At 37.4% G+C, this 27,869-nt stretch overlaps 1 protein-coding gene across 3 annotated transcripts in view; it reads left to right on the top strand.

Moving 5' to 3' along the window:
• PARD3B (par-3 family cell polarity regulator beta) overlaps positions 1-27,869 on the top strand; it is a 1,005,179-nt gene that overhangs the window by 465,660 nt on the left and 511,650 nt on the right. For 2 of the 3 annotated variants that reach the window (XM_049615864.1, XM_049615866.1), the window contains exon 4: positions 2,738-2,847. In XM_049615864.1, the coding sequence (XP_049471821.1) occupies positions 2,738-2,847 (110 nt within the window). Of the gene's footprint in view, positions 1-2,737; positions 2,848-27,869 lie in introns of those variants that run through there. The other variant, XM_049615867.1, reaches the window with a different exon arrangement.

Here is a 27,869-nt window from a genome sequence, read left to right as displayed (position 1 = left end):
AAAAGAAACAAATATTAAATTTGTGTTAAAATTTTGTTTTAAAATTGGTTTTAAAGTGAATTTTCAGTTGCCAAGGGAAGGGTTGTTTAAAACTCTCTGAGGTAACAGTTCATATTTAAATATGCTCCGTATTAATTCCTTTACAAAATGATTTATACTTGGTATTAACACATTAAGGCAGCCAAAGAAAAACTAGAAGGTGACTCACCAGAAGGCATTCAAGTATCTGATCCAGAAAAAGTAGAGAACAACAGAACTTACTCCTGATAAGTTGAGAGTATGTTTAAGATCTAGCCATGTTAGTTATTGTTTTTGTTGGGGTTTTTTGTTTTGTTTTGTTTTGTTTTTTTTGGTTAATGTCCCAAAGAGTGGGTACGCTGGTAAAACACTGAACTATCTTGTTCTGGGAGACACCATGTAATATTATGGCCTACTGATTGAATGCACAAACTCAAATTCATATTGTTATAGAATTGTGTCTTAAATAATTTAACATTTTCTTATTAAAATAGCAGGCATTGATGGAAAGCAGAGTCACAACTATGCCTTATAGCTGCATGAAAATTATCTAGTGTGGCTTTAAGAAAAATATATTTATTACTCAAAAAAAAATAATAGGTCTTGCTGTCCTGTCCCTCTTTTTCTCCCTCTCTCCCTTTCTCTCTCTCTCACACTCTCTCTGTCTCTCTCTGTCTCTCTCTGTCTCTGTTTCTCTCTCGCGCGCACACACACACACACACACACACTCTATATATATTCATATACGTGTGTATGACTCAGCTAGAAAAATAGTGCAGCTGTCATTCACTAAAATTTCCGTTTCTGTGTCTGTAAATCAACTTATTTTTGGATCTTGGTGTCCCATGCTGGTTTTACTTTCTTTTGATTTGTTTTTAATCCAGTCTGAGATTGTTGGCATGCAGTGTCCTGGTGTGGATTAAATGTTTAGAAACAAACTGGAGTTTCATGGAGTTTTCCCCATTCTCTTTTAATTTTAAGGATAATGGGTTGCTTCTGAAGATATCACATTTAGAATGATTTGTTCATTTTATGTTAATGGTAATTCAGATCAGCTGAATCGGGAAAAATAAATACTGGTACAGGACTGGAACTCTATTGTCTTGAGATTTTATGATACTTTCTCTTCCACTTATTTTCCTTTAATGTTTCATTCAAGCACAGTTGCCAGCCATACAACTATTGCTGTGTCACGTGCTTAAAAAATTTGTAGATGGATGTGGAGGAATTAGGGAATAATGCAGTGAAATGTTTACCAATAAAAAAGAAATAATGGAACATAAAGTTGGACTTTATAAACATTTTGGATAGTGTTTCATTCTAAATAGCTTGTTAATTTCTTATTATAAAAGAAGTTTAAAAAAAAAAAACAGCAAGGATGAGGTGCCTGGGTGGTTCGGTCAGTTGAGCGTCTGACTTCGGCTCAGGTCATGATCTCATGGCTTGTGAGTTCAAGCCCCACGTCGGGCTCTGTGCTGAAAGCTCAGAGCCTGGATCCTGCTGCAGATTCTCTGTCTCCCTCTCTCCATGCCCCTCCCCTGCTTACACTCTGTCCCTCTCTCTCTCAAAATAAATAAACATTAAAAGCTTTTTAATTAAAAAAAAAAAGGATAAAAGGAACCTGAACAAAGATGGAAGGTGTTAGCGTCTATATTTTGTACACAGGATAAAAATGTTGGAACACATACGAAAATCAGATTTGTAAATAACTTCAAAATGGATTCACTTTTTGTAACCACACCATCTAAAATGGAATATGAAAAATGTTATTTTAAACAGCCAGAGCTTGAGAGACTTGGGGAATATTTTTCAGAATATTGATAAATGGAGAATTGCATTTCTACTGCTTTCTACTTTTTTCCCCAAAGCATGCAAATAAAAAGTTAATTTTTATATGAGAGCAATTTTTAGACCACAAAAGATTTTTTTTTGAGAGTTTCCTCCATAGTGGCCAATTTTGTATGAAACAAATTATTTTAGGCCTAATTGCAGGCAGACTAGTTAGGCCGCTAGCTCTGTTAAGGTTGAATTTCACTTGAACTTTCTAATAGTATGATCTTTTCACAGAATTTAATAACTGGCTCAAATATTTAATAGTGGAAGCTTTCATTAAATTAAAAAGAAATCAAGATATATTTTTAGAAGAAGTAACTTATTTTCCTTATCAGTTTTATCTACTTTAGGAGAAAAGGAAGAGAATGGAGCCAATCTCTTTGTATACTTAAATAGACATTAATGCTATAACCCCAGCAAATAATTTATTTCAGTGTGTTTCATCATTCAAAAGATTTGGGAAGCACCAAATGGCAGGGATAACTATACTTCTAGCTCTACTGAATAACAAATTGCACTGACTATGTGAATCTCTTCACTTGTCTGCTGGATAATCATTCTTTTTAATACTCAGATATATTCTCTAGATCTGTTTCAGATTGCACACGGTCAACTTCTGCACTGCCTAATAGTTTTTGGTTAAGTACAATGGCTTGTTTTGAAATGCAAGTGAGGAAAGATGAGAGTTGAAAGATTTTCTTTCCATGTGTCAGTCTATAAATAGATGACAAAAGATCATTAAATGGATTAATTTACAAGCATCCTTAGAAATAGAATGTTTTTACATAAAAGCATGTTGTAAACCTTTTTAATTAAATTGCATGTACCATGCACTCTCTTCTCCCCAGGGTTCTGTTGACCTCTCACCTCTTATTTTGTCCTACAGGCACTCCACTGCTGGTGAGGAGAAGCAGTGACCCAGCGCCAGGCCCACCTGCTGATGCCCAGCCGAGTGCTTCACAATCCAGTGGCCAGAGTCTGAAACCTGTTACTCTAGTAGGTATCCTGGAGTTTGCATTTCTAATGAAAGATCAAAGTGCCTTACCCATAGACTAACTAGGACTTTGGAGTCTTAAGAAGTTGATCATTAGAGATCTTTCAATGGGAAATATATAAATATATATATACATATATATATACACATATATATGTATATGTATATACATATATATGTGTATATATACATATATATGTGTATATATATGTGTATATATGTATATATATGTGTATATATATGTATTATATATATACATATATATGTGTATATGTGTATACATATAATACATATATATACATATATATGTGTATATATGTGTATATATACATATATGTGTGTGTGTGTGTGTGTGTGTGTATATAGTGTTAGTAATAGGTAGTATGAGCTATCATTAGAATATAAATTCTAGTGATAGCTATTATTTACAAAATAGTAATTATGTGCCAAGGACTCTTTTAAGTGCTTTACCCTAAGTCATTTAAACTTCCACATCATGGTGTGTACAATTTTTTGTCTCCATCTTACTGATAATGAAATTGAGGCAGAAGAAGGTTTAGTAATTAATCTAAAGTCACAGCGCGTAAGTAGAGGAGCCAAGAATTTAACCCAGGTGATTTGGCTCCAAAGGTCATACTCTTAACCAGCATGTTACTCTGTTGAATTTCCCTCTTCCTGCTTTGTAACACCCAAGGATATAGTTTATATATTTTCAGCGTTAATGCAGTGCTTTGTGAAGTCATGCCGTGGTGGCTGGTCATGTAGTTTCAAGATACCAATATCATGTATATGTGGTACCAGTACTGGGTTTCTAGAACTCAGCATTCAAAATTAGAGAAAAATAAAATTATATACCAGAAGTGCTTATAACAAGACATGCTTAACAGCTGAAAGGTTAAATGGAGAATCGTTTCCTGAAGAGACAATGTCCTCCTTTTATATGGTACTGATGGATCTTTCTGATAAATCCTGAGTCACTTTGAGGAGTTGTAACTGTGGCCCATTCTTTGAAATAGCCTGGGGTTTAGATTTTGGTTAATGGCTATCTGTTACTGCAAAAGGTGGTCTTCAATAACATAGTCATATTAAAAAGTTTCCTAAAAGCAAGGCTCTTCTCCATATTAAGTCTCACTGTGGACAGTGCCTTAAGAAAAAAAGCAGTGTTTTCAAGGTACAGAAGGATGCTGAATTAGCTAACCAGGTTCTCCCAGTCTGGTGTAAAATGTTTTTATCAAGAACCAGTACCATGAGTGCTAAGAACCAGTACATGAGGTAGGAGTCACTATGCCAAACCATTGAGTATTTACTAATAAGTTTATGGCAGTATTTTGGCATAGTTCTTTTTGTAAACAAGGAAGCAAGTGTTCTGAAAATGTTTTAGATGTAATGTTTTCCCCACCAAACTTTTAAGGAAACATATTTAATGGAACATGACTTTAATAGAAATCAGGTATATGTGTTCTACTTAATGGTGAGTATAAACAGAACCAATATGTGGTGTGTGTGTGTGTGTGTGTGTGTGTGTGTGTGTGTGTGTTTAACACATTGATCGAGACCGTGTTAAGCCCAAGCATATTGGATTGGAGGAAGGGAAGCTATATAATGAGAAAAGTTACAGTTTACTGCTTATTTTTACAATGTCAGTATACCCCCAAATTAGACTGTATCTGATTGTGTTGCCATCATTCACATGCAGAAAATCACCAGTATTTTGTTCAGTGTTTTTTTTTTTTTTCACTTACGCTCTGTGTTTAGACCAAGTAAAGATATTTAATATTGCTTTCTTACAGGAAATGAAGACTATTATGTTTCTGATAGTTTCCATATTCTTACCAAACTGTGATACCATTGAGTTCTAAGTTGAGGTATTTGGTGAGGGAGTATTATTATTACTAGCAAAGATGCAAATCCTAATTCAAGAAGAAAGACTGGTGCCCCAAATCCTTTTCCCTAACCGTATACAAGTTACCAAGCAGTGGCTGAGTCTGCATGTATCAACAGTAAAAAGGAAAACACATCTCTTCCTTTTCTGAGTGTTCTCTTTGACTGATGAAGTGCAGACCTGAGACCCAAAGAATAGAGTCTGGTCCTTGGCTTGCCACAGAATACTGCTGCATCACACACAGCCTTCACTTTCTTCAACTGTAAAATAATGTCCAAGAAAACGTTAAGCCCTCACAGTCCAAGGTACAGACATACGCCTTGTTTATCTTTCTGTTTCTAGTGTCAAATACCTGGAGGGTTCTCAGTGTACATGTGTGTTGGACTTTGGAATGTGAGACGCATATTAGTCTGGGAAAAGCTCTAGAATTTCTCAGCAATTTACCCACCTTTTCTAATACGAGCATTCTCTCTGTTCTCCAAAAGAGATCTACCAGGTAAAGGTTTGTCTGTTCCAAAGTCTAGTTCACCCCAGGCAAGAAACAGTTAACTGCCCTACTGTGCAGAACAAGCAAAGTTCGTAAAGGAAGACATTTAGGTGTGTCTATTCTTACCTAGAAGAAAAAGGCATGTGTGTGAATGTAGTATAATTCCGTTCATTTATTTCTGAGTATCCTGACTCATGGACTTTTGAGACCTGCATTGTCCAATATTATAGCCACTGGCCACGTGTGGTTATTGAGCACTAGAAATGTAATTTGATTGTAACATGTATAATGAGTTCCAAAGAAAGAAATATAAAAAAGAGTGGGGCACCTGGGCGGCTCAGTCGATTGAGTGTCTAACTCTTGATTTCAGGTCAGGTCATGATCTCATGGTTCATGAGATCAAGCCCCGTCTTGGACTCTGCACTGACAGTGTGGAGCCTGCTTGGGGTTCTCTCTCCCTCTCTCTCTGCCCCTCCCCCAGTTGTTCTCCCCCCCCCCCACTTTATCTCTCTCTCTCTTTCTCTCTCTCTCTTTCTCTCTGTCTGAAAATAAACTTAAAAAGAAATATAAAAAATAGAATATAAAAGATCTTGCTAATAATTTTAATATTAACTATACATTGATATAATATTATGGTATATTGGTTTGAGTTAAATACATTATCAAAATTTATTTTCACCTGTTTCATTTTAAAGCATGGCTACTAGAAAGTTTAAAACTAGATCTCTGGTTCACATTCTGTTTCCATTGGACAGAGCAGCTCCAGACAGAAGTAAAATTGGATATAGCATTAATGAAATGGTTTGAGGCCCTTGGGAGAAGTTCTTTGAGTCACACATCATCTCTGGGGTAACAGTATGATTAGGTTTGCCTGGAGCAGTCCTTGTTCTGGCATAATTATTAATAGTGTCCCCACTAACTCTCAGAGGTGTCCATGTATGGATGATAAATTATGTGGCACCCTACATATAGCCCCATAGTCACTTTTATTGTTTGCTCAGTGATAAGAGGAAAGCCTTTCCAGGAAACCATGGGAACACAACCACAACTCTTACATCAGAGCACACTGCAGAGAGGGGTGTTTGTGGCAAGCGCCTGAGCCCAGGGAGTGAAGAATTAGAGACTGCAGATTCTTTCCTATCTCTCAGATTCCATAGTTCTACAACTTCAGCTGTACCATACTTGATGCCTATGATTTAATAAGTGATGATGAATATGGGGAGTATGTGATAATACAGCCTTGGTGCAACTAACATGAAAAATAATTACTTAAAAAGCTCTGTGCGATTGCATTGCATTTCAGTATCCAAAGGGAAAAAAAAAATCAAAATTTCCATCTCTTAACCAGAGTGTTCACATGTAAGTAATTCACAGATGGCAGAGCCCCAAGTGGGTTATGTTCAATCATTCCCAAGAAATGAAACTTACTTATAACCCACAGCTTAAAAAGCTGTAAGGATGAATATTTGACACATTTGATTATGTTGAAATATTGCCTTTAAAACCACAGTTGATGACTGTTATTTTTACTTGCACTTCATTAGGCTTACTATAGCGGGAAGAACTTTCTTTGATGCCCAGAGATACATGTTTGTGAAAAGTTGGAAAAGTTGCCCTTATTTTCTGACTGGTTAAATTATTACAAATTGGTTATTTAAGACGTGCACTCTCAGAGAAGGTGACATTTTAAAAAGCTTTTGAATTAGAAAAATCAGATCCTCTGCAAGACTCAAATTTTGTGTAGTGAAAAGCCACCAAGTCTCACTATTGGTCACTTAGGGTACCACCAGCTAAACAGCATGGAAACTTGTTCTCTTTCTTTCTCTTTTCATAGACCCATCAGTTAATCAGAATAGTATAATTATTAATGTGCAAATTGTAATGACTGTTTATCTTTCAAAGCAATAGAAAATCCAATTCTACTGACTGCTTTTGAATTAAAGAAAGAGAATCCTGGAGGCAAGAAGTAATAGCGGGAGTCTGCGTATGGGATATCTTACCTCTCTTGCCTTGATTGTAACCTGGTGTTCTTGGCTTAAGGGCATGCCATAAAACCAGGTTCTTGAAATTGATGTTCCTGAATTTGTGGGTGGAAGAGAACTCTAAAACAGATGTGATTTTTTTCTTAATATCCGGTTAACTACTATGGTTGTTTTGTGTTTTAATGACTGTTTATAGTTTCACATTTAACCCCTAAAGCAAAATGATCCTGCAGGGCGAGTAAATTAAAAAGTGGATTCCTGAAAATTATAATGCTGTGGCTGTTCTCGGATAGTAAATGACTTTGTTTGTTCTAAAACTGTTACTTGTCTTGCATCACCAAAATAAATTAAGAAAATATTGGTCTGTCTTTTAAAAGTTTGTATCCATAATATATACGTTTTATTTTTTTTAAATAACATGGCAATATTGAGGTTATTAAATTGGGAGTCCATGATGAGCTTCAGAGGGTCTGTTAACTCTGGAGTTTTATTCTTTCACCCATTGCACATGCATGTGTGTTTCGTGAAAGAGACTCTATCACTCTTTTTTTTTTTTTTTGAGACTATCACCAAATTTTAAAAGGAAAAAAAATAATCAAGAACTACTTGTTTGCAGGTTTACGATGAAATCACATGAGAAAACCATTAATTCTCAGAATATGATGAATGATAGAGATTAAGAAGTGGAGTAGGAATTACCACCTCCCCAATATTAAATAATTAAGGCTGTTTCATGTTATTATCACCTTTCCTATCCAACACATAGGATGTAAATTCAAGATAGGTTTTTGAATTGCTGCAGTGAGAGGTCAGCAATAACTCTTCAGCGAGTAACAACACAATTCTAAGCAAGAGTAAGATCGGAAGTAAAAGGAAGACACCCTGGGGAGAGGTGTTTCCAGTGGCCCTGTGTATATAGAGATGAGATGGTTCTTTGGAGTTTTTGGTATTTTATCAGCAAAGATAGTGGCAGGTAGCTTCAAGAGAGAGGAAATATTTCCAGGGAATAGGAGCATTCTGTTTGTGTTTTGCAGATAGTCCAATGGAGTATTGACGTGAGAGATTTTCCTTTGTGCAATCACATATGTTGAAATCATCATCAATGCTGATTCTGGTTTAAATGCTTTCACCTCCATGGAAGAAAGCATTGAAATATTACAGAGAAATTCAAGTGGCTTAAATTTCAGGATTAAAATTATCAATTGTCAGTGAGAGATGGCAGAGAACTTTTGACTGTAGGTCTCTGACTGTCAAAACCCGAAACAGAAACTTAATAATTTTGAATGACCAAATCATGTTTTTCTATTCATTAGATATGCAATTAAGCAGCTATAGAAACAGTGAAATAAAGTAATTTTTGTAGGCACTGATGTAGATTGGAAGGAGCTATCCATTGTCTTCCAATGAGGAGAGATGGATATTGATGAGCAAAAGGGTGGGAGAAATAGCATGTAATATATAATTGCGTTATTTAGAGATACTGAAACCTACAAAAGGTTTTTCTTTTTTTCCCCCCTTCCTGACACAGTGATTTAATAATAGTCCTGGTGTTTGTAACTCCAGCTGTTCACGCTGTGCGCTGATAAGACCAAAGCTTGGAGACACATTGCACCGATGGTTTTCATATGGCCTTGTTTTTAAGAGATAAAGCTGCCATCCAATATTTCATGGGGCCCAATGTTTACTTAGTTTGGCAAGTTTAGGCAGATTAATTTCTGAAGCAGTCATGTTTATAAGATTTGAGTTCCAGGTGGGGAAAATCCAGAAACCTAATTTATTCTGCAATAGAATTTTTCACCAAATCTTGCAGAGGTTGGTGAAAAAAAAAATTGGATTGGCTGAATGTCTGTACTGTGACTAATAAAGGAACCTGGGAAATGTGATCCCTGTTTAGGGGTATGCTGCCTAATCATTCTTCTTCGGTCTAGTCCAGAATCGAAAAGTCTAAAAGACGTATAGCTATTCAGAAGTTTCAGATATTAAAGAAATAACCATGACATGTCGTCTTTTGCTGTTTAGATTGATCTGCACATAATGAAAATTGAATGAATTTTGCTTTCATGTCAACATAAATTAATTAATCCCTTAGATGTCCAAGACCTCTGCTCTGTGCCATCTGGAAAGCATAAGATATGGTTCCTGTCCTCAGGAAACTTACAAACTGGTCATGATGACCAACCAGATCTAAAGCAATTAAGCAACGCTCGCAATCTGTGAGCAAGTACCAAATGATCAAATAATACATTTTAAGGATCAGAATTAGTGCCCTTTGCCTTTAGTCTGCACTGTGCTCACCTCCCAAGCCCCTAGAGGGAATTCCCATCTCTACTGGCTCTTATCTCACCCAAATATAACCACTTGTTTACATGTCTGCTACAAGGCTGAGCTCCTCAGAGGCCTGAGTCAGTGTGTTCATTTTTGTATTCAAGCCTCGACACCTGACACATAAATATATCACCAGATGATTAAAGCTGTTACTTCTGAGACGGACAGAATGAATTCAACAACTTTTAACACCTCTCGTAAAGATGTGCGTCCTTGTGTGTCTATATTTATAGATATGAACGAATACGTGAATTGTAATGTGAAAATTGTGAAATTATTTGTTCAACATATTGTTTTACTCCCTAAATAAGTTTAGTTGAGAATTTCTGTTTGGGGACAATGTGTTACCTGTGTTGACAAGGGGAGAGAGATGCTTAAACACAAATTCCCCTCTTGGAATTAAAATACGTATTGACCCAGCAGTTTGGGTCAGTGGTTTCAATTGTGAGAACCACTTCATTTCTTTACAGTTCCAGCAGTGATTTCACATAGTAATTGGCTCTCAGAAAGAACAGAAATTATAAGAAGAGAAAAAAAACTGATAATTCTAGGCACGGGTATAATAAAGCCTAACTTTGCGCCCTTGATGTATGAACAGAGAATAGAAATTAATATGCACGCAGTGGAGTCAATTATCTGAGCTCTGCATCTCTGTCAACAAAACTGTGAGTTCTAGAATCAAGAAGTTCATGATCTTGGCAGTCATAGCTTTGTAATTTTCTAATAACTGTGTTCAAAGAATTTAGAAAATCCTTGATTAGACTAGAAATGTCTGGACAACATCCCTCTCGTACGCCCACCACATCTGCGGATTTCCCCTTTGAAATGTTCCTCCTATTCCATCTTCTTTAAGAGGTTCTTCTGGTTTCAAGTGATTTGGAAGAAAAGAGAAAAAAAACCTGATGTGAATTAATTCAAGACTATGGGAACGTTTACAAGGTGTTTCTTAGCAAAAACACTAATGAATATCTTGTGTTAGCAGTATGGGCAGATGTAATTTCACAGTGTTGCTTAAAATTTGGCACAGATGATGTTTAGAGTAGCTTTAGTCTAATGGTCAAGATCCTGTAGTCTGATTGCAGCAATGACTTGGTGACCCTAAGAAAATTATTTAAATTGTGCATGATTTCCTCAAATTTCACGTAACTAAAAGGAAATAATAAATAGAAATCCTATATGAACTTCTGTTGTTCTTAGGAATGAAGATCAGCACCTTTAGGGTTCCAGATGTAAATTAACTTTGTTGGTATGAATGCAACTTTAAATCTCCTTTTAACGTCTCAGTATTTATAATTGTTCATGGAAAGAGGTTGTATTTCCATCCAAAACACCAAAATTTATTTTTATTGCTCATGGTAATAATATTAAGGGGTGTGTGTGTGTTTAAGAGGCCAAATACACAGAAAAAGGCAGCAGCATAAAAACACACACCCATACCTGTGCACACCTAAATTCTGTAGAAGAGAGCACAACTTAAATCTCAAGGTTAAAGTACAAGTAGATCATGTTGCTCTCAAGTGAAAGCTCAAAGGTATAGACCACGTCCTCTCTATGTTCTGATCTGTGTGGGCTTTCCATGTTGCAGACGTTACTGAAAATTGATGGCACGGAAGGAAAGGGTTAATGGGGGTTTATCTTGGGAAGATGTAAAATGATGGGTATTGCGAGGAAAGGATTTTTTTTTTCCTTGAGCGTGGCGTGATTCTTAGAAATCTCTTCTGATGGGGGATTTCTTTTTTCTCACAACAGAAACTCTTCTGAAGTGCAAGTTTCATTTTGGTTTTTCCTTTCAAACTTTAGTCACAGAATGACACTGTACAGACATTTAAAAGACTTCGTTCTTTCTCAGGAGGGTGGGCCCTTCCTAATACCTCTGTACTTTAAAATAGAATTCTGATTTAGATGAATCACATTTTAAAAGTAGCTACTGTGTATGTTTTACGCTTGTGGAAACATACAGTGTCCTCGTAAGCAGCATGTGAGCTTGTCACCATACAGCTTTTGATGTCTGATTAGATGATCATAGGGACATCTGGAATGCATTAGTTTTGAAGTTACTAGTGTGAGGCACTAGAGAATCCAAAGCCTTCTGACAGACTTGAACCAGTAAAAACATTGCTACTTTTAGCAAATCTTTTTTAACTTGCAACTGGCTGATGATTTTCAGACTGACATTGCCCTGATGTTTTCCAACTGACTTTCCAGCCCTCTTTCCCTACAAAAATCCCTCCTTTTTAAGCAAAGAAATGGACAAATGGCATTTGTTGCAGAAATCGTAAAGAATTATTCCCCCTTTAAAAGGAAAAGGCAGATTTTTAATCATCAGATGGATGATGGATATGCTTCTAAAGAAATTGTATCGTCCCCTTTTTCTGTGCCTTTAATTTCACTGCTGTGTCGACCACCCATGACTTATTAATTTTTAAATAAAATGTAATTTACAGTCACCTATGTTCTATGAAGATCCAAACCTTAACAAATAAGCATCCAAAGCAATTGATATTGCTGTAGTGTGATAGCACATATCTAGAACACCTATCAAAAGTTCACACATTGATCAAGTCAAAATGTCATTTGAATAGTCACATTATAGATACATGGACTTTTTTTTTTTTTTGAGACAGAGAGAGAGCATGAACAGGGGAGGGTCAGAAAGAGGGAGACACAGAATCTGAAACAGGCTCCAGGCTCTGAGCTGTCAGCACAGAGCCCGACATGGGGCTCGAACTCACGGACCGCGAGATCATGACCTGAGCCGAAGTCGGCCACTTAACCGACTGAGCCACCCAGGCGCCCCCACATTATATATAGGCATTGTCTAGTTAAGGGTTATTTAATTTGTCCAGTGAGGTTTTTACTAGTATGAGAAGGTTCCTTATTGTTTCATGAATAAAATTACTATATTCCTGTAAACATCTGAATCTTTTTACAAAATTTGACCATGTCACTCTCTTGCATTATAACAACTGTCCATTTCCTATGCCTCCGGGATATATTTTAAATTTCCTGATCTTGGTAGGACTTCTGTTTATTGTGGTAAAATACATATAATAATTACTATCTTAACCATGTTTGCTTAATTTTTTAAAAACTTTTAAAAAATTTATTTTAGAGAGAGTGCGGGTGGGGGAGAGGGGCAGAGGGGCACAGAGAGAGACAGAGAGAGGGAGAATCTTAGGCTCCATGCTCATTGTGGAGCCCCACGTGGGGCTCGATCCCACAACCCTGGGATCACTACCTGAGCCAAAATCAAGAGTCAGTCACTCAACTGACTGAGCCACCAGGTGCCCCACCCCCCATCTTAACTGATGTTTAAGTATACAGTTAAGTGGCCCTAGGTACATTCATAATATTGTGCAACCATCCCGCCATCCATCTCCAGAACTCTTTCCATCTGATAAAACTAAAACTCTATACTTGTTAAGCAATACAGAAAGGAGAATAAAGTTATTTTCTTTTTCAGCGTGGTAAATATATGTAACGTAAAATTTACATGGTGGTCATTTTTAAGCATACAATTCAGTGGCATTAAATACATTCACCATCGTTCTGCAGCCATCGGCCACTATCCATCTTCAGAACATTTTCATCATCCCAAACAGAACTTCTGTACTTTGTAAATAGTGACTCCCCACTGGCCTCTCCCCTAGGCCCTGGCAACCACTGCTCTATTTTTCTGTTTCTATAAATTTGACTGTTCTAGGTATTTCATGTAAGTGGAATCACACAGTATTTGTCCTTTGGTGTCTGGCTTGTTTCACTCAGCATAATGCTCTCAAGGTTCATCTGTGTTGTTACCTTGTGCAGGAATTTTCTTCCTTTTTATAAATGAATAAGATTCCATTGTATGTATATGTCACATTTTACTTACCCATTCATGAGTTGATATATACTTTTGTTGTCTCATCTTGTAGCTATTGTGAATAATGCTTCCACGGATGTGAGTGTACAAATATCTCTTCCAGACCCTGCTTTCAGTTATTTGGGGTATATACTCAGAAATGGAATTGCTGGGTCATATCATTATTTTAAATTTGGGGGAGGAGCCACCATACTCTCTTCTTTTTTTTTAATGTTTATTTATTTAGTTTTGAGAGAGAAAGAGCACAAGCAGGGGAAGAGCAGAGAGAGAGGGAGAGACAGAATCCAAAGCAGGCTCCAGGCTCTGAGCTACCAGCACAGAGCCTGATGTGGGGCTCGAACTCATGAACTGTGAGACCATGACCTGAGCCAAAGTCAGATGCTTAACCGACTGAGCCACCCAGGCACCCCCATACTCTTCTCCATGGTAGCTATACGATTTTACATTCTCACCAACAAGCGTCCAAAGCTTCCCAATCTCTCTAAATCCTAACACTTGTTATTTTCTTTTTCTTCTTTTTTCTTTTCTTTCTTTTTTTTTTTTTTAGATAGTATCCATCCATCATACCTGTTAACACGGTATGAGGTGGCATCTTACAGTCTTGATTTGGATCTCCCAAATGACTAGTGATGTTCAGCATCTTTTCATGTGCCTATTAGCCATTTATATACAGGTTTCCCCCACTATCAAAAGTAGAGTATTCCAATGAAAACCTTTTGTAAGCCAAAATGGCATGAAGCACAAAAGCAAGTACCGTTAGTTTATATGGGGAAAATTTTGAGCATTCCAATACCCCCAAAAAATAATGCCTCCTAGGCTTTTCTTTTTTAAAAAAATTTAGTATCTATTTTTGAGAGAGAGAAAGAGAGACAGAGTGTGAGTGAGGAAGGGGCATAGAGAGAAGGAGACACAGAATCCGAAGCAGGCTCCAGGCTCTGAGCTGTCGGCACAGAACCCGATGCGGAGCTCGAACTCACGAACCATGAGATCATGACCTACGCTGAAGTCCGACGCTTAACCAACTGAGCCACCCAGTCACCCCTCCCCCTGGGTGTTTCTAATGCCTTAGGACACATCTTGCTAATGGTTGCCCACTGTAAATCATGATGAAACACAGATTCTCACAGACACAGTTGAAAGCTGTGGCAGCTTGATGCTCAGTGTCGTTCCCAGGGAAGACTGGCACCAGTCTAGCTCCCCGTAGTGCATGCTGGCTACAAAACAAACACTGAACACTATTTTCACTGTTTCTCATATAAAGGATTTCTTTTGGTTGGAGAAAAAAGATACTAATATAGATCTTTTGTAAGAGGAAAATGGTATAACATGAATTTTCAAAAAGTGAGAGATACCCTTGGAGAAACATGGATTCAATTTCTTTACCCTTTTTTAAATTGGGTGGTTTCATTTTTGTTGTTGAGTTTTAGGCATTCTCTATATATTGCGGATATGAACCTTTTACCATATGGATGATTTGCACATGTTTTCTCCCATTCTGTAGGTTGCCTTTTCACTCTGTTAATAGCGTCCTTTGGTGCACAAAAGTATTTCATTTTCGTGATGTCGGTTTTTCTACTTTGTTGCTCTTGTGGCTTTTGTCTTCGGTGTCCTACCCAAGAAATCATTGCCAACTTCAGTGTTGTGAAGCTCTTGCCCTATGTTTTCTTCTAAGAGTTGAGGAGTTTTAGCTCTTATGTTGAGGTCTGTGGACCTACTTTGAGCTAATTTTTATGTATATGGTGTGAGGTAAAGGTCCACCTTCCTTTTTTTTTTTTTTCTTTTTGCATGTGGATATCCAGTTTTTTCAGCAACATTTGTTGCTTACTGCTTTTCCCCCATTGAATAGCCTTGGTATCCTTGTCTGAAATCATTTGACCACATTAGCCAGGGTTTACTTTTGAGTTCTTGGCATGACCTTTGACAACCTAACCCCCCCCACACCTGTATGTTTAGCATCATCTCTAGCCACACCACACTGCACACACCATACACACTGTGTACAGTTTCTCAAAGAAGCTGAGTGCTTCTCTCTGCGTGTCTTCACCCAGCTGTGGTTTCTGCCAGGCACAGGACAACTGCCATTCAGCCCTCTTTCCCATAGTGCATATCCAGTTTTCTTTCAAACCCCAGTGTCGTGGTCTCTTTCTTTACTAATACTTCCCTAACCCCTTTCTGCTACAGGCAGAATTAACTACTTCCTACCCCAACGCACACTATCATATTTTTATTATAATTCTTTCTACCTCATGTTATCACTTTCCACATTTAATATCTCTTTACTAGACTTTGAGCCCCTTGTGGGTGGATCTCATTTCCTCCGTGTGCCCAGAACATAGCGCTGTGCCTAAAGAACAGGGGTTACTTATAAAAGGTTTGTATAAAGAATGCAAGGGGCACGTGGGTGCCTAAGTTGGTTGAGCATCCGACTCTTGATTTCAGCTCAGGTCACGATCTCAGGGTTGTGAGATCGAGCCCTGCATTGGACTCAGTGCTGAGCGTGGAGCCTGCTGGGGATTCTCCTTCTCTTTCTGCCCCTCCCCCGCTTTCTCTCTGTGTCTCTACAAAACAAAACAAAAATGCAATACATTTTCCAATTGCATAATAGCCTACTTAAACCATGAAGCAATTTAATTATTTAACTTCCGTTTTAATAGCATTAATCTGCATGCTAGGTCTGACAACAGATAGCCACATAATAGTACCCAGGATGTCATGGAGTCAGGGACTTTCTTTGCTCAGCTCCAAGTTCATGTCAGTTGCAAACACTTTATTATATATACTCAAATGTACTGTTTTGTCCAGTAAAAATCTGCAAGTTCGGCACTATTCACTCTGCTGTATAGGTGAAGAAGCTAAGGCTCAAATAAGTTAACTTATTTACTCCAGATTATATAACTAAGTAGAGGTGCTGACATTTTGCTTCAAATATGTCTTAATCCAACATAGCCTCTTTTCACTCAAATGTTAGCTTTGCAAGTAGCACCCTAGAGTACATACCTCTGTCCCATTGATGTTGCCATTCCTCAAATGCTTTGAGCAGTCTTCATTTGAAACTTCTTTCAAAGCCAGCTTACGAGTCTCTTCCTGAAAGGAGAAAGAAATCATTTCATTATTTTATAGCCACACTGTATTTTTCCACCAAAAATGGTATCATTCTATTGGATGCCAAAGTGTATACTGTAAAGTTGGTCTCAAATGACTTGAGTGTTTATACAATTTAGGTATTCCTATGAAGCAGAAAGTTTTGCCCCCAAAAAAATTTTATGCAGGCATTAAAACACTTATGGAAGAACAGATTCAGATGTGCTTAAAGTGGCACAGTTTTATAGCCATTCTTTGTTTATCCAATTGTCTAGTGGTTAAGATAGCTAGATTTTATCCTTGACTCATCCATTGGCTCTTTGTCAAGTTAAGCAAGTATAATTTTGTTCTCTGTCTGGAAGAAGAAGATTGTCTTCTATCTTGCTCACAGTGGAATTGCAAGGTTAATGCCTTTTATCTTGAGTATAGCATTTAGCAGACTGTGGGTGCTTAATGTATGTTAATAATAGTGATAATAATGAATGTTGATAATTAAAGGTCTTTTATAATTACCAAATTTTTAATGTGTGTTAAATATAATTAAAGGGAAATGATTTAAATTAATATGCATGCACACAAAAACTGGAGCTAGCCACAGCTTTTATTTTTAGCTTCTTAACTAACATCATGATTGTGAATCCAGTATTAAGAAATTCAATTATGATGACAGTTTCACTAGGGTCATGTATGAAGAACCCATGCAGGGTCTGGAAACTAGAAAGGCATCTGCTTGAGTTGAAAAACATGGCAATGAAAGGATGGGAAACCACAAGGAACTTTTGTGATTGGAGCTTGACCACATGAAATTGTGCATAGGACATTATTATTATAATTTATCCTTGTAATACTATTTGTGAGTTCTAGAAGAGAAAGGTGCTTTTCTTGGAAGCTGGACACCATCCCAGAAATGGGTAGCAAACACTTCTGCCTGTAAGGTCTGTAGAAGACATAGAGGGAACAGAGGAAGCAATAATGATAAATAACGTTCCATGAGATTCAGCCTGGATATTCATCCTTTGGATTCAAAGTATTATTATTTCATAAGGTACTAGAGTGGTAGGTGGGAGGTGTAGGCCCTGTAGGACAGCAGGCTCTAGTGGTTAATAACTTGTATTCTTAAGTTGTATATTCTTGTGTATTCTTAAGTTGTATATTCTTGTGTATTCTTAAGTTGTATTCTTAAGTTGTATTCTTAAGCTTGACTGCCTGGTTCAAGTCTAGTTCTGCCACTGACTAGCTGGCTGATTTGTGTCGAGTATTCCCTCCTTTATGTCTCACTTTGCTCATCTATAAGATGGTTATGATGACAGTACTTACCTCATAGGGTTTTATTGAAAAATAAATGAGGGATTATTTATAAAACTTCTTACAAGGTATGGCAGGTACTATATGTGTTTGTTAAATATGTGTTGGGTTTGTGCCATACATAAAGGAGAAAAGGGTAGGAGGATAAGTTAGACTATATAGAAATAATTCTAAGAGTAATCTTTTTTCAAAGCTGGATTTAATCAGGTTTAGCTTTCATTTAGAGAAGGCACTTAGCACACAGTTAAAAAAAAATACTGATTCCAAAGTTGAACATTAAATGTATGTTGAGTGTTTTTTTTTTTTTTTTTGCCTAAAGAGATCCTTGCAAGTTCTTTTCATTTGAAAACCAAATAACAACAACAGCAAAGTCAAATTCTTAAGGCAGTATTTCCTCTGGATTTTCTCGGTTGCTGTTAACTAGTTCTCTTTGTTCTAAACGTTTTTTAAATTGAAAACCTAAAAGAAAATAGGAAAGGAGGGATTATTAAGAAACGGGGCAATTTCAAATGATTCAACCTGTTAACCATCTCCTTCAGTTTTCTGAAAGTCCCTGCCCTTTGGCATTTCCCTGGCTTGCTCTTCCTGCCCTCTATCTTGATTCACGTTTACACTTGGGTGCATCAAAGGTACCTTCTCATTTTTTGAGACTTGCCTAAACCACCACCCTCCTTTTAAATCCTTTCCCCAAATCCTACTTTCTGGCAAAAGTTAGGTACCATTTCAGGAATATTTTTTAAAGTAATGTATAATTTGGCATTTGTTCAGGTCAAGATGAAAATATTACTGAAGGAAGCAGTATTTAATGTAGAACCAAAATATCAGAGGTCAGACACAAGACACCTGGAGAGCACAGCATCCACATTTCTCATATCATACACTGGTCCCTATTCAGGAATATTCTGCTCTTGGGCCAACTATTCCCTCCTCAGTTCTTTCTACCCCTTAACCCCTCAGTGCAATGGTCCATACTTGCCATGAACTGTGTCATGAACACTTATTTTTATTTGTATGTTCCCTTCCTTCCTCTACGGTGGAAGTGTACCGGGGGCAGAGAATGTACTTTTTATTTTGTAACCTAACATTTAGCACATAGTAGGTATTTCGTAACTTATTGAATGGATGAGTGAATGAAGGGCACCTGGGTGGCTCAGTCTGTTGCGTGTGCAACTCTTGATTTTGACTCACATCATGATCTCACAGTTTGTGGGATCGAGCCCCATGTTAGGCTCTGTGCTGACAGCATGGAGTCTGCTCGAGATTCTCTGTCTCCCCCTCTGCCCCTACACTGCTCGTGTGCTCTCTCTCTCTCTTTCTCAAAATAAATAAATAAACTTAAAAAAATATTTAATGGATGAAAGTGGATAAGCAAATGGAAAGAAAAAGTGAACAAAATATCAGTTTTTCATAGACTAGTGTTTTAAAAGACTAATTTACTATTAAGTTCAAATTCATTCCCTCCAAGTCAGTTTCTAACTTGTTTCATTGTAGATGTGATGGCAATGGTGAGGAAGGGAGTTTGTTTGGAAAAGAGTATAGTTGTTCAAGTTAAGCCTCTGATCAGGGCTTCTGTAACAGCTTGAAAATATGAAATTTAATTATGTGTGTATATTTGGGAGAGTATTCTTAGAATCCACCAAAGTAACCATTTAATGTCAAAATCTGAATTCTTTTTAGATTTCTAGATCTCTTTTGGTGAATAACTGAACTAGACATTAGAGGTTTTGTGAAGAATAAGAATATCAGAAAAATTTTGATTTGAAACCAGATATAGATTTACTGAGTATCCACAAAGTACTTTCCATAAAGTAACAAGTAGAATAAATATTCTTCCCAGAGCTCCTTCGATTTTCTTTCTTTAGTTTCCTTTAATACTTATATAGATAAATTGTGAAGCCATACGATAGCCATTCCTTGTATGACTACGCCCCACGTGATGGAAACTCCTGAATGGAATGCTTTGTTTTGCATCTACCACACGTAGTTAAATTGATTTATTGCATCATGTAGCCTATAGCAATTCACCTGAGGGATTGCCAGACTCATTTTGGTCCTAAAGTTCATACTAATTTTCAAATTGGTGCATCAAAGATAACATGTAAAATCAAATATTTTAAAGCCATAAATCTATGCATCAATTTCAGTATAAAATTCTTTTGGCCTTATTTGGAGAAAAATGTTGTATAGTTTTAGGACATCACGTGATTCTCAACTGATATTATACCTGGAGGCCATTGTGGAAAATTAAGTCTTTGTAAAGCTGTCCTAATGTTTTCCCATTTTTTGTCTATGAGTTTTCTGACCTCTTCCATCTTTCTTCATTTCACAAAGATTGTGCCAAGTATCATGGTTTGTGCTGGGGATTGAAAGATTGTGCCAAGTATCATGGTTTGTGCTGGGGATTGTGTTGAGAAAGATGAGTGTTCTACCAATTTTTGGGTAATTTTGGGTTGACTCTGCAGAATCGTTCATAATGTCTTTCTTCATTTCACAAAGATTGTGCCAAGTATCATGGTTTGTGCTGGGGATTGAAAGCTGAATAAAACATGGGCTTCCTGCCATGGAACTCTCATTCGTGTCTCTCTCCCTTATCCATGGAGAAGTACAGACATAAATGGAGATTACGATACAGTATGGCAGGTTCAGCGATTATCCTGTGTACAACAAAAATCTGTAGAAAAGTAACAGGAATTTGAAAATAATTCTTGAGGGGTTAAAGTTTTATGGAAATGTGGAGTCTGTACAGGATGAACAGGAGGCAGCCAGGCCCAATTGTGGAAAATGCGTTTTAGCTAGAGGGTAACAAAAATAAAGACAGGGATACAAGAAATGGGGTAGTTTGCCTAAGGAGTTACAAATACTTTGGTCCTACTGAAGGAGTGCTGAGAGAGGAGGGTCCAAATCCTGAAGAATAATCCACATCACATCTAGGAGCTTGACTTTCATGTTAGACACTCATGTGTTTTTTTCTTTTTTTTTATTTAAATGAAAGTTATTTAACATACAATGTAGTCTTGGCTTCAGGATAGAACCCAGTGATTTGTCACTTATATATAACACCCAGTGTTCATTCCAGCAAGTGCCCTTCTTAATGGCCATCACCCATTTAACTCATCTTCACCCACCTTCCCTCCAGCAACCCTCAGTTTGTGCTCTGTATTTAAGAGTCTTTTATGGTTTGCTTCCCTCTCTGTTTTTATCTTATTAAGCAAAGGAGTTACAGGTTCAATTTTGCAAAGACCAGCATAAGGATAAGAAAATACTTAGGAATAGATCTGAATTACATCATGATGCCATTATGCATGTAAACTCAGTGATCAATTCAGTAATAATGACAAAGTGTCCACAGACACCCTCACTTTGTGCCAGTCACCATTCTAAGTGCTTCAAATATATTATTCTATGCAATCCTTCTAACAGTCTTGTGATGTAGGTACCATTTTGTATACCCCCATCTTATTGATAAAGAAATGAGCCACTAGAGATTAAGTAAAGGTCAAATTACTCAGTCATAAAGCTAATATGTGACAGAAACATTTAGGAAATATAATCCACAGATCTTGGACAAGGGACAGAATAATTCCCAGTCTTCACATTTGTGTTGAGAAAGATGAGTGTTCTACCAACCAACATCCAGAACTTTTAATCAGTTTATAAGCAAAGATACAAGTAGAGATACTTGGAAATCAAAGAAATAGGAGTTCAAACCTTGAAGTCACTGATAACCTGTTTCAGTTGAGGAAAGGGGGGCAGAACATGTTGTACTATTGGTTGAGAAGGAAATTGGATTCCTTCTTGGATTCTCAATTTCAAGTGATAAAAGTACAATTTAAAATGACTCAGTCTTGGGGTGCCTGGGTGGCTCAGTCAGTTAAGCGTCCAACTTCAACTCAGGTCATGATCTTGCGGTCCGTGAGTTGGAGCCCCGCGTCGGGCTCTGTGCTGACAGCTCAGAGCCTGGATCCTGTTTCAGATTCTGTGTCTCCCCCTTTCTCTCTCCTCCCCTACTCATGCTCTGTCTCTCTCTTCTCAAAAATAAATAAACGTTAAAAACAATTTTAAATGGCTCAGTCAGTGGGGTACCTGGATGGCTCAGTCAGTTGAGCATCTGACTTTGGCTCAGGTCATGATCTCGCGGATCATGGGTTCGGGCCCCGTGTCAGGCTCTGTGCTCATATCTCAGAGCCTGCGCCTGCTTCGGATTCTGTGTCTCCCTCTCTTTCTGTCCTTCCCCTGCTCGTGTTCTGTCTCTCTCTGTCTCTCAAAAATGAATAAATGTTAAAAAAAAAAAATTTTTAATGGTTCAGTCAAAAATAAAATGGCTCAGCCAAAAAAATAAGGAGTTTTGTTTGTTTTGTTTTGTTTTGTTTTCTGAGAAAGTTGAGTGTAATCTATGAGAACGTTGAACATTCATTTCTTAGAAAGTGAGAAATACAGCTGGGATTCAGGAAAAAACTGAACTCAGAGTTTCAAGTAATTGCCTCTGCTACATTCTTTCATAGATTTCATGCTTATCTGCAGACCAGCTTTCTCAACACAGGGGAAACATGTCTGCTACTAACAATTCTCGTTTTCCCATCTACAAAGAGGCACTAAGTCTTTTTCTAGGCTCCAGGAAAGAAGTCTGATTGGCCGCTTAAACCAAGCCATGGCAGTGAGGGGTGGAGGAAAGTAGTTTGTGGTATTTGCTGCACTGTTCCATTGGGGGAAGAGCCATTTCCAGCCTGGGGAGGATTGGGCAAACATTCCTGTAGAGGTATCCCCAGAGCCAAGGCCAAGTATGAACACACAGTAATGGCAGCGAGTGCAAGAAGAGCTCAGTGTCAGAGTGGTCAAGGAGGCTTTAAGGAGAAAGCTGGCTTGATGTGGGCTCTAAGGAAAGGATAAGCATTAGGTAGGCATGGAGAATACAGTGAGCAAATTTATGCCAACAAGGATATGTAAGTCGAGTGTGGACAGAGGCAGATCTCATGGGGCAGAGCTCCATTCTGAATCCACTGTTTCTCAAAGAGTAATCGAAAGGCCATTCACCTTAGAAACACCTGAGGAGTTTGCAAAAATGCCAATTCCTGAGTTACACCCAGTCTGTTGAATCAGAATCTTTGAGAGTAAGGTCCAGGGAATCTTCAGAGTAAACAATTTCCCTTGATGGTATGCAATCTCCAATGGGAGAATGGTGTGAAATGTAGGTTATAGAGATTGGATCTTGCGTGTGGAGGACAAGCTGCTTGAGCACCAGGAGATGTAGTCAGTTTTTTATCACTGGTGTGGAGGTGGGAGAGACCCTTAGAAACATAATCTCCATGAATTTATTTAAAGATGTGGCAAGTAGAGTAAAAAAAAAACACAGTATCTTTGACAAATTAGTAAACGTCCTGGAGTTGTGAAAAACAAATTAGCTGTAACATTTTGTATGAAATTGTGAAGTTATAAAAAAAAATGGAAGGAGGAGGAGGAGGGACAGACCTTCTGTTGAAGGGGAAAGGAGTGGTGGGTGATACACAAAGGACTTGTTAAAACATAGGACAATTTAACGTGACCATGAAGGAACCCTGACATGATATGTTTTTTAAGACATGAGCATGTGTTTTTATTCATTTTCCTTTCAATATATCATATTTAGTATCATCAGCCTCAGTGAGTAAGTAGACAAGGAGAAAACGACCGCCTGAGCATCTCCCTAGAAAAAGAAGTTTTGTCTCAGTCACAGAAGCAATAATTTAGGAGACAGACTCCCTTGGGTCTAGAAAAGTTAACGTATCTCAAGTTTAAGTGACGTCCACCTAATGTAAGAACAGATAAAGTTTCCCCCAAAGATTCTGTGCATATTATTCTCTCTGTTTGGCGGAGGCACTAATCTTAATCTGATTGAGTTGAACAGAACAACGTGCCCTTTTTAGCATTTCTTAGTCCGGCAGGAGTTTTGACATTTGGTTGCATGGTTAACATCAAGCATGAAGAGAAATTTGTTTCTGGTAAAGCAGTTAAGATAGGTATTCTGACATTTATGGAAAGCTGGGTGGAGGGATCAGCGAAATAAAAAACTCCAAACCACAGATCATTTGACTATTTCTACATGAATACACTGTGTTCAAGTTAAACAATACCAGCAAAGGTGTCGTGGTTAGGAATTGGGAGTCGCCCCCTTTTGGTCACAGTGGCCTTGGAGAAGTTACCTGACTCCCCAGGGATAGTTTCTTCATCTGTAAAATGAAGAAGATGAGAGGATTAAAATAGGTGTTCTCATAAAATACTGCTAGGAACATAAATTGATAGGACACATTTGGAAATCATCAATGATCTTACCTTCCAGTGTAAAAATGTGTAATGAGAAAACATGTTTCTCTACTTTTTATTTTTTCACATTTAAAGCTTTTCTTTAGTTTTAAATCATTTGATTTTAAGGAGTGTGTCTAACTTTTATTTTCAGTTTTTCATCCCTCTCAAGTGGCCAAGAAAACACTGAAAGAGTTGAAACTGGCTTGGGGTTAGCTTACTTTTGAATCCCAAGCAGTGTATAAAGGGCGGGGCAGTTGTACGCCTGAAAAACAATGGTTGTTCTTACTGGAAGGAAAATAAGATGAATGATCTTAATAAAAAAACCAAGATTCTTCTCTCAGTTCATCAAAGACTACTTGGCATCCATTTTCCTTTATTGTGTTTTCTTACTCTCATTCTGAATACCAGGCTGCTTTTTTGTGTTTTGTTTTTTTCTTTAGTTACAGGCATTGGAAATATCTTTCCTAGTCTATGGCTTATCTTATTTGCCTTGGCTTATTTATTTTATTATAGATAGGTTTTAAATTTTAATATATGTATGTTTATTAGTTTTATTGTTGTTCTGTGTTTATGTTAAAGAAATAATTTCCTATCCTGAGTCACAATGACTCAGTTGTGAGTTGTGAGGAATAATTTCCTATCCTCAGTCAAATGATATTTTCCACTATTATGCTTTCTGAGAATATTTAAGGTTTATTTTTCATATTTAAGCCTTTAATTCATCTATCAACTTTTAAGTGGTATGAGGTATGACCTATTTTTATATTAGTTTTTGGTATTGCAGTGTCATTCAAAATAATTAATGTATATTGCTTATTGAATGTTATTTCTATGTATATTTAGATGATAATTTTTCCCTTTAATCTCTGAAAGTTATGTATTTCATTAACACATTTTCTGCTGTCCAGCCTTTGCATTTCCATGAGAAAGCCTCTTTGGCCATAATGCACTGTGTTTTATATATTGCTGAATTCAACTTGCTTGTCTTTCACTTAGGATTTTATCATCAATGTAACTGAGATAGTCTGTATTTCAAGTTTGGTTTGGCTTATGCTTCGCACACCTTCTGTAAGCTTCACAGAATGAGTAGAGAAGCTTTTACCCTTTTTTCCCCATTCTCTGAAATGATTTGTATTTAGTGTTGACATTATGTTTTTTGTAAACTCCTCTGTTCGGTCTGTGACTGTGTGTGTGTGTGTGTGTGTGTGTGTGTGTGTGTGTGTGTAACGTGGTACATAAGAGGTGATGGCTTATTCAGATTTTTTATTTTGTCTACTTAAATGTTGGTATGTTGTGTATAAAAGAAACATTCCAGAAATGTATCTATATTGTTTTCTTTTCAAATTTATTGGTATAAATAGTCTTAGGCTTTTAAAAGAATCACTGTGATCTGTGGTTTGTATAGTTATGTTCTCCTTCATCCCTAAACATTTTTTTTTTCCACCGTGATCAGTCTTAATGGAGATTTGTCTGTATTAACTAATTTTTAAAAATTGTTTTCAAAGAAAAACTTCTGATTTTGTCAAATTATCTATTCTTTCTAACTTCTTCTTTTATTTCCTATATTCTACTCTAGTTTTGTAAAATAAGAGTAGGGAAACAGTAAGTTCTTTTCTTTCTGAGCCTCTTACCTGTTTTTTTTTTCACTTTCATGCTTAAATAAACAAATTTACAATATATTTGCCTCCATCAAATACTACTGTAGCTATATCCCTTCATTTTTGATATGTAGCACCTTCACTTGTCATTTATTTCTGAATGCTTGGATTTGCATTGTGTTTTCTTCTTTACCGTATTTAACAATACATTTTAAAGTTTATGAACATATCACTCTAGACCCACTACTAATTTGATCACAGTTTTCATAAAGAGTTTTATATGGTACTGATTTCTTGAAATTTATGGAGATAGCTTGTGATCTAGTGTATGGTTTGTTTTTTAAAATGTTTCATGTATAATTAAAATAAATGTGTATCTCCTACTTGTTTATTATCTCAAGTTTGTTCACTTTGTTGTTCAAATACTCTATAACCCTACTTTTTAAAAATGTGCCCTAGGGGCGCCTGGGTGGCTCGGTCGGTTAGGCATCCGACTTCGGCTCGGGTCATGATCTCACAGTCCGTGGGTTCGAGCCCCGCGTCAGGCTCTGTGCTGACCGCTCAGAGCCTGGAGCCTGTTTCAGATTCTGTGTCTCCCTCTCTCTCTGCCCCTCCCCTGTTCATGCTCTGTCTCTCTCTGTCTCAAAAATAAATAAACGTTAAAAAAAAAATGCCCTGGGGCGCCTGGGTGGCGCAGTCGGTTAAGCGTCCGACTTCAGCCAGGTCACGATCTCGCGGTCCGTGAGTTCGAGCCCCGCGTCGGGCTCCGGGCTGATGGCTCGGAGCCTGGAGCCTGTTTCCGATTCTGTGTCTCCCTCTCTCTCTGCCCCTCCCCCGTTCATGCTCTGTCTCTCTCTGTCCCAAAAAATAAAAATAAAAAACGTTGAAAAAAAAAAAAATTAAAAAAAAAAAAATGCCCTATCTGCTAGTTTCCAATAGAAGTCCACTGAAATCCCCCACTATGGTTATGGATTTGTTAAATGCTGCCCTCTAACTTTGTGAGGTTTTGTCTTAGGTGTGCTGAGGTTTTGTTATTAGTTGTTTACAATTCATGATTGTCTGGTCTCCTTGATGAGTTTTTTTTCTTTTGTTGGAAGTTTTTCTTTTTATCCATACTAGTAATTTTTCATTACATCCCATTTTTTTTCAGATATATTTGCAACCACTAGCTTGTATGGGTTATGTTTTACTGTTTATTTTCCATCCATTTATTTTCATCCTCTCAATGTGTTTTTACCTTAGATATGTAGATAGGAGCATTAGAAGCATATAGAGTGTGTTTTTAAATCCAATCTGATTATCTATTTAAATAGGTTAGTCCAGTCTGTTTAAAATTACGGTGGTTAATGATCTATTTGCTCTTACTTTTGATTACCACTGGACTGATAGACCCTTCCCCATTTTTCTTTGTTTCAAATCTGTACATTTTGTTTGTGTTCTTTACTCAAGAATCATAAGTTTCGTGTAAATTTTTAAATTTCATGCTAAAGAATTTCGAAGTCGATTCTAAGAACTGTGATATAGCAAACAGAATCAGCTGAAATGATGCTAGGGGCACATCCTAAGTTCCCTGAAAAATAAGTTGGCTAGGAACAGAGTCCTCACCTTCATCTCAGGAAGGGGCTGCACTTGAACTCATTGTCAGTGGGGCCAGTGGCTCCTTACCACCAGCAGCAGGCTCAGCAGATTCCCATAGGCCCAACATGTCCAAGTTCAAGGCAGCTGTCCTTTGCAGAGTACCTCACTGAACAGCTGGTATCGACACTCAGCACTGCCTGGTTCCAGGCTTCTTCTTTATTCCTGCCACTGACAAGGCTATTCACATATTTGTCCTGCAAAAAAGTAAAAGTAACAGAGGTTGTTCTGTGATGCCTGCTCATGTCCAGTAGAGTACCCTGGTCTCTGTTCATCCTTCCTTGGGCTCAATGGAATGATCAAGGAACCTGTGCTCTCTTCTTCCAGCCAGCACCTCTCCTTTAACTTCCCCAATCCTGTTCTTTAACCCTTTCCATGTGAAATTATGAAGCCATCCGGAGCCCTGTTGCCCAACGGGTAGTGACCACTGAAGTGTCTGCCTTACAGACAGAAACTATGATAAACAATCTTCAAGAACTTTCACATGGGACTCAGAAAAATAGAAATCTTTTTCTGTATTGTAAATGTAATTTGATCATGCCTCATGAAATTAAGTGTTCAATATCATATAATACCTACTCCATATTA

This window comes from Panthera uncia, assembly GCF_023721935.1.
Source record: "Panthera uncia isolate 11264 chromosome C1 unlocalized genomic scaffold, Puncia_PCG_1.0 HiC_scaffold_3, whole genome shotgun sequence".
Taxonomy (NCBI): Eukaryota; Metazoa; Chordata; class Mammalia; order Carnivora; family Felidae; genus Panthera; species Panthera uncia.
Note: the sequence above shows the minus strand (reverse complement) of the source record. Positions and strands in the feature narration are given on the sequence as shown.